The sequence below is a fragment of the Lemur catta genome, chromosome 1 (assembly GCF_020740605.2).
Source record: "Lemur catta isolate mLemCat1 chromosome 1, mLemCat1.pri, whole genome shotgun sequence".
Lineage (NCBI taxonomy): Eukaryota > Metazoa > Chordata > Mammalia > Primates > Lemuridae > Lemur > Lemur catta.
Genome location: NC_059128.1, coordinates 100866281 through 100886213, shown reverse-complemented (window position 1 = coordinate 100886213; position 19933 = coordinate 100866281). Strand labels below are relative to the sequence as shown.

General features: G+C 40.8%; 1 protein-coding gene across 1 annotated transcript in view; it reads right to left on the bottom strand.

Moving 5' to 3' along the window:
- THSD4 (thrombospondin type 1 domain containing 4) overlaps positions 1-19933 on the bottom strand; it is a 571869-nt gene that overhangs the window by 301573 nt on the left and 250363 nt on the right. Inside the window, exon 7 of the mRNA XM_045530986.1 lies at positions 18042-18178. Within this exon, the coding sequence (XP_045386942.1) occupies positions 18042-18178 (137 nt within the window). The remainder of the gene's footprint in view (positions 1-18041; positions 18179-19933) is intronic.

Sequence of the window (19933 nt, the reverse complement as noted above, 5' to 3'; positions counted from 1 at the left end):
AAGGAAGTTGGCCAGTGAATTTACACACAAACTGGTCTTGGAAGAGACAAAGAAGGACATAACTAAAAACAAAAACAAAAATAACCTGACGCAGGACCAAGTCTTAACAGCAGTTCACTTTACATGTCCATACACAATTGCCCCCAAGTGTTATTTACAGTTCTTAGTGTTGTCATCAAGGAGACTTCATCCTTCTAATTCGAATTTCCCCCAGTTATTGCCCCAATTCCACTTGCACTTATTCTATCTGGCATAGTTATTCTATCCCTAGCCCTGACTTAAACAGGAATTTATGTCAGTTTCCTTATGAGCTTTCAAGAAGGACATGTAATTTCACTATTGAACACTAGATGTCATGATGAACCAGTTCTAGAAAGTCATCACCAAGCAGTACTAAAAGTCGCACATTTACTTGATCTTGTGCTACATAATCTATAAAAGCAGGAACACACAGCAATAAGATGCAGACTTCCATTTATAAACTATTAGATGGCCTCTAGCCTCACTCTGAGGGAATTAAATATCTATCAAAAAAAGAGCTTATTTTTGTTTTTCCCCAAGTGAGAAATGATAAAAGCATATCAAACGCTGTTGAAACACCCAGCATTGTCCTTTATTTATATTGTATATTTGGCACCTCACATTGTAGAAGGCGAAGTATTTAAATTAGGCTTTTAGAAACTGATTTGAAACTCAAAGGGTAAAAAGATATTTCACCCATGGAAAGTTCATCATAGCTCGCACAAGGGAGACAAACATATGTTAAGATTTTGTTAAGCATGGTTTCGAGAAAATAAGGCTGATATTTGGAAACCAAATGTTTGAATCCAAGATCTTTTTCACATGATCATATTCGGTCCCTTTATATGAAAATCACAGCCGTCTCCCTTCCTTATCCATTTGGGCAAGTGTGGAGGTAGTAGGACAAGAAAATAATCTTTCCCCCTGGCATCCTTTCAAGACTTGGTTAGGAGACCAGGTCTAGAATATTCTTAAGCATCAAAATTATGAGCATTTTGCTGGGAATTGTGAAAATAAAACAAAAGAAAAGAAAGTAGGAAAAATAGTAAATTTTAAAACATTAGGAGGTAGGTTGATAAACTTATAAAAATTGCTATGATTCACACAAAATAAAATAAAACGACTGCCTATTTACGGAATGACACAAGATGGGACCTCAAAAGCTGCCCATAGGAGTGATTTTTTTCCTCTGTAAAATCTAATTTATTCCAAAAGCAAACAGCTGCTAGAACTTTTAGTCTGTGTTTTAAATAACTCTTCTAATTCTTTCTCTTTTTATGATCTCCCCCAACTGTCCATGAGATCTTGACTTGGCCTACCATGGTTTTGTCATTTGGAAGACTTTTCACAATTGTAACTTTTGCCATTCTGGTCCAAAAAGTCATGAAATGTTCATTTTCAATCAAGTAAAAACATATTGTAAACAGGGAGTCTTGCTGAGGGCCCTATACACAGGTACACAGGTGGCTTTTCCAAGTGAGGAAAAAAGAAAGGTTTCCATTCTAAGCCCATGAATGCATTAGCCCCAAGCAAAGCAAACTTACCTTTTATGACTGTACATGCTGGTATGTTTTATTTCTCTTTGAAAGTGTATGTTCTGGTATTTGTATATGAAAAGACATAGAGACTAATGGAATAGAATAAAAAGCCCAAAATATATACACATGTACAGTAATAAAGAGGGAGCTCCAAAACAGTGGGGGAAAGATGGACTGTTCAATTATGGTAAAGGCTTAACTGTGTCGCCTGAAAAGAAGTAAAATTGAATCCATACCTCACACAATAAACTAGGATAAATTCCAAATGGATTAGTTTAACTATAAAAATGTAAAAGCATAGAACCATAAATTACTGAAAAAAAAATAGGAGAATTATTTTTTCTAATTTCAAAACATAGGTCATTCAATGACACAAAATCCAGAATCAAAAAAGGGAAAATTACTAAATTGGCCATTTAAAAAATTTAAAACTTCTGCATGGCAAAAACGAAACAAAACCCCATAAGCCAAGGCATAAGTCAAAAGGCCACTTGAAAAAAAAAAAACCCAAAACAAAAGATCCCACAATGTATATCATAAATAATCTCTTTAATGTACAAGAAGCTTCTACAAGTTAAGCAAAAGATCAACAACCCAATAGAAAAATGTGCAAAGATTATGAGAAGACAGATTACACAAAAGGAATGTAAATGGTTCCTGGGTGAGGAGGGTACGGTCAGGGCTGGGATTAGGGCGGATAGGTTCCTGCGGCACAAAATTGAAGGAGACCCTGAGAATGTAGCACATGCCTCCTTGAATTTTGCACCCAAAGCACCTCACTCATCTCACCCTAGTCCAAGCCCTGACCGGTTCTTAAACACAGGAAAAGATGCTCAACCTCACTCAAGATAAATGCAAGTGAAAACTACAGTAGATACCACTCTTCAGTCATGAGACTGGCAAAAATCCAAAAGGTGGATAACAAACCACCCTCATGCAATGCTGGTGGGTGTGTTAGTTCTTTTAACCACTCTGGAGAGCAATCTGCCACTGCTAGCTATTAAAATCACAAGCACATATGTATTCTTGACTCTCTTCTAAGAGTTTATCCAATAGGTATTGCAAACATGTAAACTGACCCACATATAAGTGCATTTATTGCAGTGTTGGGGCTCAGAAACAAATATCCCAAAATATGGCACTTTGACATGCTAGACTAATGAAGCACCTCCAGGTCTCTCTGACCTTCTCCCAGACCTCCACCCCAGCTCTCAATCCTCTGTCTCTCTCAAATCTGTCCTCTGAAGCTCCCCCACCTGCCTAAAGCCTGCACTGGCCAAAGAAGAAAACAATTACCTCTGGTCCCCTCCCTGAGTTTTCATTAACTTAACTAATCTTGCAGGAAGAAAGGCTCAAGTCTGTCAACACACCTGGACACACTTTCATCACAAACCATTGTCTTCTATTTTGCTCCCCTTCAGCATTTCAAAGAGAATCATTTACCAGCCATTGTCTGTCTGTAGGCCTAACAGACTCTGTCCCAGGCTGCTGTATGTTCTCCAAATCCACTCCTTTTCCCCCCAAAATCACTTACTATCCCTCAGATTGCCACATTTACCCCCTCGCCCCTTCCCCTATGAAGAAGGGCAGATGAACACCTGTGCCCCACTGGGATGCTGGGTAATCATTCTTCTGCAATCCCCCTTTGCTATGCACCTTAGAATAAATTTCGTATGTGTTTTCTTCTAGCAATCTGCCTTTTGTTGACGTTCAGCGAACCTGCAGAACATGAAGGAAGAAGCTTCCCCTTGGCCCCTGCAGTCTCGGTGCTGTGAGCAGGATAACCAAAACCTCTCCCATCTTCTGAGAGCCACAGCTAGGTGAACCTTGGTCCCGACCACCCAGCAGAGGGGTGAGAAATGCAGTCAGACTTCTGGCTTCTTTGTGGAATCGGGTCGAGCTGATGGTGAAATCACTGTTTGTCTCGTTTTCCTTCCCAAATTTAAGATTAATGGGAGAAAAGCATGTGTATGACTAGTCTTAAGTGCCGCAACTCTGGTGTCTTTTGGGTATAAATATTCATATTGTCTGACTCTCTTCTTCCCAGAAATAGTCTTTGTTTTTTCCCTTGTCATTGTCTTCCTGCATTGTTCTGTCCTAAGGAGGGGTACCATAGGGTAGAAATGGGGTAGAACACAGGCCTAAACCCCGCTGCGAGCCCACTGTGCAAGCCAGCTTCCTTCCATATATACTGGGGAGTTTTACAGTTCTCATCAGACTGGCGTCTGTTTAAGACAAACAGTGCTGTGGGTCCCCGAAATAAAAACCAGATGAGGTTCCCTTTTTGTCTTGCTTCATGCCTTTAAGAGTTGACTTGTAACCAAGGGGGAGCACTCTCCCTTAGTCTCTGCCATCTGGGGGCCAAGGTGTGATTTTTCAGGTCACGTCCAGTGGCCAGTCTGAAAGGACTGGGAACCCTGAGACATTACAAAGTTATAAGCAGCACTTTCTCTTTTTTTCATTTTTTTTTTATTTCAGCATATTACGGGGGTGCAAATGTTTAGGTTACGTATATTGCTCTTCCCCCCCAGTCAGAGCTTCAAGCGTGTCCATCCCCCAGACGATGAGCATCGCACTCATTATGTATGTGCACACCCATTCCCTCCTCCCCACTCCCATCTGCCTGACAGCCGATGAATGTTATTCCTATATGTGCACTTAGGTGTTGATCAGTTAAAACCAATTTGATGGTGAGCACTCTTTCTTCTGACTGTGCCAAGCCCTTGGGGAGTCTGTCTTAATAAGGAGTCCCATCCACAGGGGCTTTTGTTGTCTCAATCTTTGTTGCCTGGCTAGTGTTCCCAGGAGGGCCTGTCCAGTGTCACACATGGCAGGTCTGTGACTGGAGGCAGTCCCACGTATTCACATGTCCACATGCTCATGGAGAGACCGTGGACACCTTGCGCTCAAACACCATCCCTAACCACTGGTAGCAACCAAGGTCTTTTGCTATCTTAACCTATATCCGGGAGTCCAGTTTTCTGTGATCATGAGGGCCACATCTTTCGTGTTCATTTGCAAAACACCGCTTACATCCACGGTATTCTAAACCTAGAAAGTTACCTCTGGAACTTTCCGTGAAAAAGGCATATTGGCTTCAGTTGCTTACGGAGTGAATCAATCAGGTACATTTAAAAGAACACTTTTTAGAGAGCTCGCGTCTTAAAGAACTATCACATTGGTACCTATGAAAAAATACAAAAGAGCCTCCCTTGGCAAGATTTTTTTAAAGGCATAAATCAGATTTAAAACAAAATTAAAACTCTTTGTATGTTTAAACCGTCAGCTTTGGATCCTCTGCAGGATTTGCGAAAAAGGTACTCCAGCCTGTAGCCTAGAACAGCCGTCTCCAGCCTTTTTGACACCAGGGACCGGTTTCATGAAAGACAGTTTTCCACGGACTGGGAGGGTGGGCGTAGCAGTGCCTTGGCTCCACCTCAGATCATCAGGAGTTGGATTCTCACGGGGAGCCTGGAACCTGGACCCCTCGAATGCACAGTTTGCAGTGGGGTTTGGGCTCCTATGAGGGTCTGATGTCTCTGCTGGTCTGACGGGGTGGCGGGGCTTGGGCTTGGGCCAGGATTCTGTGCTTTTTCTGCTGTGACCTGGGTTGGTTACACGGGTTGGAACCAGTCCCTTGGAGATACAAATCTTTTAACACAGGAGAAAAAAGAAACATTTAAAAGAACTAGTTTGAATTATTTGTTTTGAATTTATATATGTGTGACTGTTGACTTTTTGGGGTTCCCATTTGTTACTGATCCTTCTCCCTCCTACGGACAGATACTGCTTTCCTGTTCATCTCTAAGGCTCTTTTTCCTTCCAGCTGTCTTTGGGGGTGGCTGTGGGTCTTGTGAAGATGGCTTCTTTGCACCATTTAAGAGAGGCATAGTGTGTCCTAGGTTACGTCATAAAAGGCATATTGGTTTGGGTTCTGAATCACTTGGGAGATACCTTTGGTTTAAAAAAAAAAATTTAAACCAGAAATATTTGCTGTTTGTCCCAGCTGAAATCTAATAATAAGAAATGTAAAAGAATTTTTAAAAGAGCTCTCTGGTCAGAAGTCTGCTGCATTAAAAGCTGATATCCAGACTGTGTATTTTTTAAGCTTCTCTGTTCTCTTTTGGATCCTATGTCTTTCATGGGAATGTTTTAGTTGACTAGACCCCCTTTTCTCAAACCCCTGGTAACTAAAACTTCACTGACCTTTTGGAAAACTTAACCCCTCCTCCCTGCCCAAAGTGGCTCTTCTAAAACTTGTTCTTCCATTTACTTCTGCCCCACCTTCCTTTTGCCACCTTCAAAAGGGATCTGGGGGGACTTCTGGCAACCCTGAGACCCCTTGAGAAACACAAAAAGTTATCACTGACCCCTTTTGTTTTGGGGTCCCCTGTCTTCCTCACGAAGTCCCAGGAGTCATGAGTAGGCTCCTCTCAGTTTAAAGCTCTGCCGTCTTTTGCACTGGTATTCCTGATCTCTTTGGCTTTTGTGTACGTGTGTGTTATATGTTATGCTTACATGTATGTATATGTCTACACATGTGCTTGTATGTTGTCTACATCTGCAGTCCCCAACCCCTGGGCCATGGACCGATACCAGTCTGTGGCCTGTTAGGAACTGGGCCACATAGCAAGAGGTGAGAGGCAGGTAAGCAAGTGAAGCTTCATCTGTATTTACACCTGCTCCCCATCACTTGCATCACCGCATAAGCTCTGCCACCTGTCAGATCAGCAGGGGCATTAGATTCTTAAAGGATAGTGAACCCTACTGTAAACTGTGCATGTGAGAGATCTAGGTTGCACGCTCCTTATGAGAATCTAATGCCTTATGATCTGAGGTGGAGCTGAGGCAGTGAGGCTAGCGCTGGGGAGCGGCTGCAAACACAGATTATCATTAAGAGGAAGGTTTGACTGCACAATAAATGTAATGCACTTGAATCATCCCAAAACCATCCCCTGATCCCCCGGTCAGTAGAAAAATTGTCTTCCATGAATCTGGTCCCTGGTGCCAAAAAGGTTGGCGGCTGCTGGTCTATGTGGCATCAAATTGATTTAGAAATAAGTAAATACTCATAAATTAAGTAAATAAGTCCAAATGCTTTTCAGGTTCATGTGACTTTAATAAATCTTTGGTAAATACAACTAGTTTTAAAATTTTTGGTAAAACAAAATAAAAATTTTGTCTTCAGAATTTAATTTAGACATTTCTGCCTGGGTCTATTGGTCAGGTTTATGTTCTCTCCTTATGTTTTAAAGTAATAAAACTATTGCTTCTGTAATATTTTGGATACTTGCTTGATTTGTCTGTGAGCTAAAGCTGTAAGGGCTGGCTACTGGGGTCCCCTGAAGCCTTGCACAGATCTTGCTGTGAACTTACGTCTTTGGTTTTGAGCCTCTGGATTCTAGGTCTGGATACATGATCATGGTGAGACGTGGGGACATATGTGTGTCTACTGCACCTGGGCCACTGGCTATAGGGCAGGGCCAGGCCCAATATGGCCCTGTCCTCCCTGGTCCACTCCTGTCTCCTGGTCATGCTGGGAAGGGTTGGATTCTCCAGGCATCATCCTTACAGCTCTGTCCTTTGTCCTGGGCTCTATACCTAGGATTTGAATCCAGGGCCCAGACAGGCTACCCTGGGTGCCATGTGGGTACTTAGGACCCAGGATGACTAAGGGGGACCACTGGGGTGGGTACCCGTGTCCTGTATTTCAGAGGTCTAGGTTAAGGTGAGACAGGATGGTTCAGGGCTAGCCTGATTCTGCTTTTTCCGAAGAAAAATTAAGTTAAATGGCTAGCTTTGTTTTACATGAGCAATGCAAATGTAATTGTTAAGAATGAGTAAATTAGGTAAATATGAAACATTTATAAACTTATCATAATTTCAAAAATCTTTTCAGTAATTTAAAATCTTAAAGTCACATTATGTTAAATTAGTCATGAAATGTTCAAGTCATATCTAATTAGGTTAAAATACTAAAATATTAATTATTAAATATAAATTCAAGCTTACATACTTTTGGCTTTTTATTTAAGAAAAACAAAAAATATTTACATTTTTTTAGTAATATGTCCTATTCCACATCTTAAAAATGGTCCATGAAAAAGCCTATGTTTCTAAAAATTATAAAATATGTCTTCATAAATGTTTTGATAAATAACAAAATTGCTTACTTTCTAGGTTTTTCACTGAAAATTAAAGTTACTAAGAGAAATTGTAATGCCATATGTAATTAAGGCTACTAGAAATAAGGGCAACAATTCTATATACAAAATGTACATGGAGGGTGAGATGTATTTTGGTGAGGAAAATTATAAAAAAGGCATAAGAATGTGGTTTTTATTTTAAAAAAAGTAATTTTGTCTACTTTAGAGGTTATTTAAAGGTTGTTTCAAAATGAAGAAATAACAAAATGATATAAATAATAACTAAATGAATGTAAAAAATTTGGGGCAAAGAGAATAAAAAATTTGTAAAGAGTTTATAAAAATCTTGTGTGGTCAAAACTGGCAAATACTGGATATATATTTTTATACGGTTTTATTCATATTAGCTTTAGCATTAATACACTGATATAAAAGTAAAATTTGGTTTTCTCTTTTAAATAAGATTTTCATGTAATATTGATAAAACATACTAAAAGATTTTTCTCACCCTTTGAGTAAACTGCAAAAAAAAAAAAAAAAAAACAAAGAGAGAGAGCAAGAAGAGAAAGAGGAACAGATTCTGTGTGCCCCATGCTGTTTTTATTAGGTCTTTTGATTATTTGGAAAATTGAGTCTTCTCACTATCAAAGAATAAAGGTTTTTGCTTTTTAAAATCTTTTAATTACCACTTTGGTTAATGAATGACTATTGTTTCACAATGACCTGTAATCCTATTTTTGATCAAATGTTTTGAACTCTTATTTTTGACAGAATTCTCCAAATCAAATTTCAAATTCTAAATTAAGTCTTTTTGACCTTGAACTAACTAAAATATTCCTGAAGGGCCCTTGGAAGTTCAAGAGAGACATATTAGTCTTATTTGGTATGTTAAAAATCATATGGAAAGCACTGTCAAATAAGAAATGGTGTTTAATTTTCTTTGAGTTGTATCTGTGTAAATGTGTTACTCATATGTTCCAAGATTTGATACGATTCCTAGAAATCTTGTATGTCTTGGTATATAAATGTTATCAGTCATAATTCTAATGTTAAGGTTTATATGCCACATAAATAACCAGACTTCCTTCTTGATTGCATTATTATTATAAGGTCTTATCGAATACTTAGCCATGGCCATTTTAAGTCTTGTCCACAGTAAACTGCTTTACCCTGATGTTTCTTCTAAAAGATTTTTGCAAGCAGCTATACTCCTAAAATGTTCTGTCTTAAAAGTTCACAAGAAGGATAAAAAGCCTTGGACAGGTAGTCTGAAATTAATACCTCTGCTGATGACTTTGAGATTATCCAACTGGACTGGTTAAGAATTTCAAAAGTTCCAATGGGAAAAGCTTGACTCATAAAACTACTAACTCAACAACAAGCAGAACAAGAATTAATTACATGGGAATAAACTTATGAAGGATTATGATTTTTAATGGCTTTTTTGTTTGAAACATTACTGATTATTTTTATGTTTTGTTTTCCAGAGTTAAATAATTTTTTTTTCTTAAGCTTTATAGCAGCTGGGTCAAGTACACTACTGTGAAAACGATGGAAACATTTGCCTTTCTCTGCCTTATCCCTCCAAAATCCTTGAAACTGTTCATGAGTATTCTTGTTTATGGCAATATAGTTATTTGCATAAGTTCAAGAAGAATCTGTTCATCATATAACAGAACACAATTGGAAACACTGGTTATATTCCCAAGGCCTTGCCTGGAATATCATATTTTCACATATGACAGACAGCTGTAAGGAACTGAGGTTGACGTTATGAAGCTAATAGAAGCCCCTGGAGAAACTGGGCTGATACCTTAAAAACGCAGTTCATTTAGTTGCCTTGTGATAGGTAAAGAATGTCACTTTCTGATAGGCCAAGGAACCTCCAAATATTCTGGGGACCTCAAGAAGAGAGGAAATCACCCAATTTGTACAATTATTACAGACATAGTCTGAAGGCAAATCAAACCCTTAACGTGGCTTCCTAGCCTTGAGTGGCTTTTAAATCTCTAATCTCAGGTTTCTTATGAAAAGTTCCAGCAAAGCCAACTTGAAAAGATCCTAAATAGTAAATCACTATTCTTCTTGTACTTTATGGAAATAATCAGGCCAAGTTAATAAAACTGACTTATTTTACAAACAAACCAGTCTTATTATAAATATCTTTGGTAGAAAGGGGGAGTAGAGAGAGAGAAAAATGTTTCAAAAGAAAACTACAGTGCACCTGTTATTAGATTCTAGCCCTCTTCATTGTTTTTGAAGTGTTTTTCTTATTATCTGGACTGAATCCTGAATTTTTTTTCCCTTCAATATCTGGCCATGACTCTTCAGACAAATGTTTTCAATTTTTCTCCTACCCTTCTGACTTGGAAGCACTAAAAACTAAAACTGCCTTTTTCCTAAGGCTCTACGGGCTGAGGCTAGTCAAACTTGGCTTTGAAGAAAAATTACCACAACAGCTTGTGTTTGGACAAATTTTCACACAAACTACAATCCAGGAAAATCTGTTAGATTGCCACTGGTCTTCTCAGCTGACTGCCCTCCAGACTCTGAAAGAAACTAGTTTATAGACTACTCCAGACATTAACTTCTGTTTGTCTTCTGTTTCCATAGAAATGTCTCTCCTTAAAGATCTGTTTGCCTGCATCCTATATGGAGGCCTAGCTTTGAGAGCCCCCTACAATGCCAGACACAACTGTTTGATTTGACTGGCCTATTCCCAGAAACGAGAGGCTAGTTGAACAGGATCCTCTGCCATCCAGCTACTAACTTAATTTTTCTCTCCACAGCCACCAACTCAACTTTTTATTGTGTGAAACTTCTAGGAAAGTTTCAGAAAGGGGAATGTTGGGGCAGAGGGAACTGGGTAGGTGCAGGGCAGGGATCACACTTTTGATGTTTGGGTCATGAAAATGTATTATCTGTTCAAAATATGAAATAAAAACTTTTAAGTGTTTTTATCTGGCACTTTTGTCCTCAAATACCCGTTTCTATCTAGATGAACAACATCTCAACCTAGTTTTCTAAGGCTTTTCTATCCCATTAGCAGTGCTTCTCACTACTTGGTTTGACCTGATGTTTGGCAGGAATTTAAATGAGATACCCAAACTTGGTGTTAGAATGATGGATATTCCCTTCACATCTTCACTCAGACATCCAGGCTCTGCTTAAGTCATCATTAGGCTAAGCAGCCTATATTAAAGTTAAATAATAATCATCATTAGGCTAAGTAGCCAATATTAAAATTAAATAATAATAAAGTTAGATCCTATGTCAACATTATTAGTAAATAACGAGCTGATTCAGCAAGAACCTGCGCAAGGACCAAAGGGAAAGGAGGCTACTGCTCCGCTGGCCCTATTAGTCTGAACACAGGCAGCATGGGGTCTCCACAAGCAGCACAGTATTCTCCATTCCTTAGGTTTTATTCCATGCATTGCGGAACAGTATCTGCAGAATTGACTGCATGCAATGAGTATTGGATAGCTCTGCAGCATCTGTACTGTAACAGACCATACTCAGGCAGGGCTTCTAGTCTGTGCTTGGTTTAGAGGCAGGGGTGGGGTTGGGCTTAGGGTAAGGGTGGACTATTGGGCCCAGAGGACTTTTTTTTTCTCCAGGGAAGCTTCAGTTCATTTCTCAGTTACAAGTGTCAGTCACCACTCCTGCCAATAATTCAGACAGAACACTCCAAGGTCCCATTGGGGGAATGCTAGGGGAGAGGGGTCCTAAGCCTCTCTCTGTCACTCAGGTAGGAGGACCCATTGGCCACTCTGGACATCCTATCCCTATTTTACCTAACAACTCCTCTTTTATCTGTTGTCATATTGGAGAGCCTGGCTGACCCCAAAGCCTCTTCTCGACATATGACATCATCCAGTTTTCAGGGGAGTCTTTCTGGGCCTACAGAATGACTTAATGGGGGGCTTTCCATTGCTAAAGCCAGTAGGTGTTCATGAAGAACTGTACATACCTTGGAGGAACTAAGAATGGCACCATGAGGAGGAGATCAGATTAACCCAAGGGCAGAGAGCAGGGAGCAAGAGCAAAATGGTATCTTGACATCTGTCAGCTCCAGAACACTTTGTATGTGCTGGGCCCTGGGCCAGAGGCTTGGCATATACTCTCTCCAATTCCTGGGACCCACAGGTCAGTAGCGTTGCCTCTACTTGTAATCTGGGCCTCTGTCCCCCCTGGAGACCTACCCCTAACACTCCATTTAATGTGTGCCCCCACAGTTTTTCATGATTTCAGTCCCCTGTTAACTTCCTAGCACTCATCAAAATGTGTAATTCTTTTCCTTGTTAACTGACTTTTTATTACTTTCCCCGCTGTAGGTGTTAAGCTCAATTTGAGCAGCAACCGTGTTAACCTTTTCCATTGTTTTATTACCAATGCCTTACACAGTATATGGCAGTGAGCAGTTATGATGATTTGTTGTGTTAATTAATAATTGCATGTATTACTTAGGTTAACTAATAATTATTTAAGTATATATTAATTAAGAAATCTAAACAGAGTTTTTATGTTGAGTATTTGTTGCAGTGATTAAAATGAGAAAAATAATAGATGGTAGAAAAAAGTACATATAATAAGGCAAATTTTGCAAATTTCATCAGGTTTATGTTAGGTTTCAGTTTAAGATTTCAAGAAGTCCTGGGAACAGAGTAAGGGCCCCCAAAGTTTAATGCTGCTTTAGTTAATCCCATTCTTGATTATTTTCAGGAAAACAGGTTTCACAATCAGTTTGTAACTTGTTCTTTTGTTCATTTATTCATATACTGAAAAATCATTTATGGAATAATTTTAATCTGTTAAGCACTGAAGAGACAAGTGCATATAATGCTCAATCTCCTTTAGGAGCTTAGACATATGCCAAAATCACTAATACTATGATAAGCTTTTAAAAGACACAAATAGAAAGTACTTTGAGAACACAGTTTGCTTGCAGTGGGAATAAGGGGGGAGGGTCCACAAAGAGTCACATAAAGTTGGAATGCAAGGCTGGGCGCGGTGGCTCACGCCTGTAATCCTAGCACTCTGGGGGCTGAGGCAGGAGGATCGCTTGAGCCCAGGAGTTTTCGATTGCAGTGAGCTATGATGACGCCACTGCACTCTAGCCAGTGTGACAGAGCAAGACTCTGTCTAAAACAAAACCAAAAACCAAAAAAAAAAAAAAAACACAAAAACCCACAAAACCTTGGAATTCAAGCAAATTAGAAGCTCTCCACCCTGTTTCAAGGCTGAATCATACAAATATCTGGTGAAAGAGGACAATTTACCCAATCCAATTATTCTCTTGTAACAATATAAACTCTAAGCAAAGTCCACAAAAGGAAGCCTGTAACCACAAGTGGGAAATAAAAAATCAATTTAGTGCAAAAGGACAGAGAAATGAGCAGAGTCTAATTGTTTAGTCCAGGAGAGTACACTAGCGTTATAAAGGAAGGGGATGGAAACTCAGCACCTGCACACACACACACACACACACACACACACACACACACACACACACACCCATTATGTCATTCTTCCTCAGTGAGAGCAACGCATCGGTCCAGGGCTTATCTCTGAACATTTGGAAACAGTTACCTCGCTTTAATTTATTGAGTAAGTATGAAACTGTCTGCCGATGTGTCCCAGTGGAAGCCAAGTGGTGTCCAGCTGGGGGAGGAGGTGTCAAAGCCCACACTGAGTGTGGGCGGATGGCGGAGCCGCAGCAAAGGCCCTGCGGTGGAGGTGATGACTGACTGACCAGGGAACATGCATCAAGTGTGAGGGAGTTCCGGGCAGAAGGGAGCTTCTTTCCCTTCCACAGAAGGTGCATGTGAGTGTGCACTCACACTTTCTTAGGTTCTCCACCATCAGCTCTGAAGGGACTCAAGAAATTCATAGTAAACAACAGAACAAACTCAATGTGGGAGACAGGAGTTCCGGGAGGTGCCAAGATTTCTACCCCACCTTCGAGGCCTTGAGTTCTGGGGATTTGGCCAATGAGGCTTCATCTCCTCATTTTATCTGCATTCAATTGCCCATCCCAAGCCAAAAATGAGAAAATTGTGTGCTGGATTCAAGATTAATTTCATTTGCTCAAATCCAACATATTGAGTCACCAAGTACCTTAATTCATTTACACATTTATTTTAAGAGCCTATTCAAATGGTAAGCATTTTGCTAAAGCAGAGCCAGACACAGCACGGCACTCCAGGCTGATGTGACAGTGTGTGCGCCCCATGGGGGACAAGGCAGCAGGCCTCCTGGGTCAGGGAGGAACACGTCCCAGCCTGGCCAGCACTGGTAGCCTGCAGGCCTGGCAGGAGGCAGACGATGAAGGGCCCGGACTTTATTCCATAGGCAATAAGGAACCCCAGATGAAATTTAAGCAAAAGAGAGGCACACCCAGATTTGTGTTTTGAAAAGACAGTCATTTTGGAAAGAGGAAGTGAGGAAAATAAACTCAGAAAAGGGGAGAGACTTACAGCACATGGCTTTCTTTCCATCACATATGAACAACACTTTCTGTTCTGATTAACAGTTCAGTCTAAAAAGCTAATATTAATAATAAACCCCTATGTAGTATTTAGTGTGTACAATTCACTTCATCTTCACAACAATCCTCTGTAAAATGGGAATTAGTAAAATGGGAAATAGTCCTACTGGATTGTGTCACCGTAAAGATAAATAAATGCATGAAATCGTGTATAAAGGATGTAGCACAGTGTCTGGCACATGGCAAACTCTCAGAAATGGCCCCTGGCTGGCTTGTGTCAGCTCCAACACCTTCCTTCTCTGTCTTTTTGAAGCAACCTATTTTTTTTCAAGGTGCCTACTCAGGTCATGTTCCTTCATAACCACACTCTTTTTTTAGGGGAGCAGTAGGTGGGCCTTGGGGTGATTCTGACTCTTCCAGGATCATTCTAGTCTAGAAGCCTGGAATTTCTGAAAGGCTGGTCACCAGGGAGCTATGGGTTTTTTCCCCTAGTGCTTTACCTATGTGACCCATTCTTTCAAATGCCTGCTATACCTTCAAAGCAAAGTTTCATCTGTTTTCATTAAATTGTGAGCAAAAATAGTACATACATACATATCAAACTACGAACATTTGGAATTTTTTTAAAAATTCAGTTTAAAGCTGAGATAAAGTAAAAAAAAATCACAGCATGGTTAATGTGATGCTTAATGATAGAAATTATGATTGTGTTCTCTGTTAATCAGATATAAATGCTATTTCATTTGCATAGATGACAATAATGACTGGGCAGGGCTAGAAGTGTCTCTGAGAGCTCTCTGAAGACTGGCCAGATATTCCCATTTGATGTCTGGAGGGAAAGGGTGGGGGTGACAGAGGCAGAATTTGGTGGGCTTCTGATACATTCTTTTGTTTTAGGAAATGACAGGGTGAGAGCTCTACTTGCCCTTTCCCTTCAAGGCCTGTCCATACGCAGTCATTAGCCTAAAGCCAACATTTGGGATCCTCCAGTCCCTGTCAAGAAAGGGAGTGTCATCCAGCACTAAGGGGCTGGAGATCGACTTCCATTTTCTCCAGTCTTCCAGCCCCCACCAAGCCAGTCCCAGGATGTCCACACCCTTCTTATCCCTCTTCCAACTCTCGGATCTAGAGTGCAGAGGAGCTCCAGCAACAGGTAAGCACAGGCTGTACCTGGAGTTGGAACAGAGCATTCAAGCTTGCCATGGGTATGCCTGGGGCCTTTATTTGGCTTGGTATGAGGAGAATACCCTCCTCCTTGGGCTACTCTTTTGTGGGCTCATCTCATATTCTTATTTCATGCTTGTCACCTTTCATTAACTTTTGTTCAGGCCTGGCTATTTCTTTCAACTTTATGTGGCCAGGAGAGGCTTGGTGGGACGATTTCAGATGCAGACACATATCTTAGGGAGAACTGCCTGTGAGTAACAGCTTTCTCAGCCACAAGTCAGGGAGGCAGAGATATCAATTTGAATTCTGGGCTTCCAATCAAATATTCAGAAAAGGACACGTCACCCTTTGAAAGTTGCAAAGTAAATAGAACTTTAACCGGGAAGCAAATGCACTTCTGATTATTTAAACTGAAGTTCTAGAGAGGAATGGGATAGTTAGTGGTTCCAACAACCTCAGTGAGGGAATTTCAGGCAAATGCACAGAAAACAAATACGAAGTAACATCAAAGTCGTCTTTGCAATATCAGATTCCTATTCATATACGCACACCCTGGAAAATGTCTCAGCCGTTTAGCAATTATTATTTGCAAGCTGTGTTGCCTTACAGTCTTGATGGTTTTGATCAATTAGTAAGAATCCATACCCACGTCCTTATAAGTGTTTGTCTTTCACATCATCAGCTCAGAAACGATTAATGCAACACTAAGAAAACATGCTTCTCCATTGAAGAGACCACATTTCGTCTTCCTTTTAAGTCCATGCCAGCCTATATTGACCTCTCTGGCTCTTTGTTAACTATATTGTAATCAGTGTCCCTTAAAGCCTTGCTACCCAAAGTATGATCCCGGGACCAGCAGCATCGGCATCACACAGGAGCTTGTTAGAAAATCAGACTCGCAGGCCCTTCCTCAGACCTGCTGGATCAGAAGCTGCAGTCCCCCAGTGATTCCCACTACAGTGTGAGCTCGCTGCCTGCAAAGATCATGTGACTCTCACAAATCCATAATCCATCAAAAAAAAAGCAAAAACTTTTGCATAGAAAACTCAAGTACAAGTACAATGGGATATATGCAGGCACACACAGTGACAATACTGATAAATGCCAGCATGCTTATTGAGTGCCAGACCTTGTTATAGGGTCATGAATCTTCACCACAACACAAGAGATAGGTACCATTCTCCTCCTTTTGTAGAGGATGTACAGAGGCACAGAGACATTAGTAACTTTTGCAGGATCACACAGTAAATCAGTGGAAGAGAGGATTTGAACCCAGGCAGTCTGATTTCAGGGGGGCATGTTCTTAACCATTACACATTACCATTACATTAACTGTTACCCAGTAGTGTACACCTGTATTCATGAAATAAAAGTTGGTTCAGGACCTGAAAGAAAAAGCCAGGTTGCTATCCAGTCCACCATTTTAGGCTCAGTAACATTTAGAAGTGGAGACCATATGGCCCTCCCTCGGGGATTTTCCGAGGATGCTGAGGCTCAGAGAGGCTATGTGAAAATCAATGGTTTTTCTAAAGAAGTGGAGAATTGGAGGCCAGAACATGTCTCAGCCTCCACGGTACTTCCCACCATGCTTCCTGACTCTTCCATGCTGCGTCCTAATCCTCTCAGGGTTTGCTCTTCCAAAGATACTTCACACACATCAGATATCAAGTGGCAGCTTCTTCCTTTCTTAACTTTCATTCAAAATCTGTGACTCTCAAGCCTGATTTGAGAAGTTATCTTGCATCCTATTGGAAATCTCCTCATTAAAAAAAAGTCAGGGTATGGTGGAGGTTGTGCTTATAAAACACACTTCGAGGCCCTAATACTAAACTGTAGCAATTTACATTCGAAGGATAACAGGAACTTTCAGATGTTACAGCCAAAGTGCTCTTCCTTTGGTGAAAATCAGTCCTGCCAGCTACTGCATGTTAAATTAATATAGAATCTTAGTTTGGGCTCCAGGTTCATTCACCTGCTAAATCTTAGCTACACTAATACCTATATGGATGAAAGGAGGTCAGGAGTCCAGGCCCAAATTAATGTGGAATTCATGCCATCTCATCTAAGACGCCCATTCTTAACCAAATAGCACTTTCTGTCAACGTTGAGCATCCCACAAGGATAGTCTCTGGCCCAGAATGTTTGCGGAACGCAGGCGGTGCCTGGAACAGACTTCAGAAGCCCAAGGAGGTTGAAAACTCTTCCTGTTTAAAGTACAACGTCTGCTATAAAAGGCACCAAACAAGTCTCCTTTGGAAGCCTGCCCTGTCTGGGGGGTGGCGAGATAAAACACACTATTCCCTTATAATGCCACCCCCGCGACGCCAACCATTTCTAGACGCCACCAGCAGTGTCCTTTCCATACCCTCCACTTCACAGGCAAGGAAGGAGCTCCAGATCTAGATTGCTGCGTCCCTGGGAAAGCATGTGGCCTAAACATAAATCACTTAATAACTGAAGTGCCAGAGTGGAACATAGAGACTCCCGAAGATCTTTCCAGCACAGTCAGGGCTGGCCAAGCCATGCCATCTTAGCCCATTTCCCCTGGAACTCATGGTGCAGGGTCCCCGACGTGGGCTGGGGGAGGTAGCAGCCCACTCGCTGGAAAACAATGGAGTCAGCAGTCACAGATCAGACGCCCCAAGAATTCACCTGGATGCCCCAGTCCGGGGCACTTACCTTGCACTGCCCAGACACACAGATGGCCGTGCCGTTCTGGTCGCAGGGGGTGCCATCGATGACCTTCTCAGCTTGCCGCACGTAGAAGCGGTAGCCCATTGCCTGGCAGTTCAGCTCACACTTGCGATTGCCCTTGACTATCGATGTAAAAAAACAAAAAATAAGATGAGTTACAAGCAATATCACCTCTGCAGAATCAATCAGCACCTTTTTGCTTCCTATATTTTTTATCAAGATAAAAATTCACATAACATAAAATTAACCATTTTAACCAAAGTGTACAATTCAGTGAGTTTAAGTTTACTCATAGGGTTATATGTGCAATCATTACCATTATGTAATTCCAAACATTTCCACCACCTCAGAAAGAAACCCCATTCCTAGTGGCTATCATTCCAATTCCTCACTGTCCCTAGACCTTGGCAACCACCAAGCTACTTTCTGTCTCTATGGATTTGCCTATTCTGCCCATTTCATAATCACAGACTTTTAAAAACTGCATGAAAGTTATTAAATCTCTTCCTATTTGATGGCAGACAGAAGGGGTTGTATCTCGATCTACTGGCATATAGTAGAGATCCAATGCTGAGTGACTGTCATAAAGGCATTCCTAAAGAATCCCACCATACAAATTCTACTTTTAGACATCTCCCATGATTTGCCTTTGCCATAATTATATTTCATATATCAGCAATCACAGCAAACACACAATTTTTATGTTCTGTCTTTTTTAACTCAAAATCTATATAGTTATATCATCTTTATGGCCTTCTAAATGGCTGCAATTTCCTGGAATAATTCCTCCATTATGAGATGTTTAGGTGGTTTCTCCATCACCTTGGGTTCAAGTCCAAAGTCCTAACTAAGCAAAGGATAAAACATCTTTCAAGAGCTGAATCTCGCCTACCTTTATGGTCTTATTTCCTACCATTCTTGCTTAAATCCACATTCTGCACCCAAGTAAGGACTTCCTTTGTCTAGCCATTGATTAACTATTCCTCTGCCCTTCCCTCACTTGGCTAGAACCCACCTCACTTCGCCTGGAAGCCCTCCACGGATCCTGATCCTCCCTATACGTCTACCTCATCACAGGTGGATTTGGCCTCCTCTAGCATAGTTTAGCCATGCTCTGTTGCAGTATGGTTTTCAACGAACAAAAGATGTATCTGTTGTATTCACTTTCGTATTCCCCAGTACCCTGAACAGCACTTGGCACATAGCAAATGCTAAACAAATCCCTGAGAAATAGAAGAAAGGATGGAAAATGAGTATTGGCTTTTTGCCTTCCTCTCCCTTTCCCTGACTAGGTCTATCACCTATCTCAGAGTCTCTATATATTTCTATCACTTCACACAGAGCCAGGCACACAGGAGGCGCTAAATAAATGCTAAATTAATTACTCCTACAAGGAACATCTTCAGAGCAGTTTAGCTGCTTCCAAAATAAGAATGAGAAAAGTTTTCAGTCCAGATATATTTTCCATATCCAAAAGAAATAGACAAGCCAAGTACACAGTGATTTTTTTTTTCAACTGTTTTTGGAGACAAGACTAATGCTATGCTCAGCCATAGACAGTATGTCCCAGGGTCATGCCCTTGTCTAAAAATCAGATTACCAGATTGGGTAATACTAACTTTTTCCTGCACAACACAACACATCATATTTTCCCCAGTGTGGCTGTCTGACTGTCACAGCAATAAACTTCCTTCTATTCCAAAGCCATTGAAAACCACTAACAGGAAATAACATGGAGCCTCTGGGACCACATGGTTCAGGGAAGACTGAATCGTCTATGAACTCTGAACTCTATCCTAGAAGTCAAGAGACCAGGTTTCTTACCCTGGCTGCCCCAAAGATATAACAGGTGGCCTTAGAAAAAAATAAAAGAATAC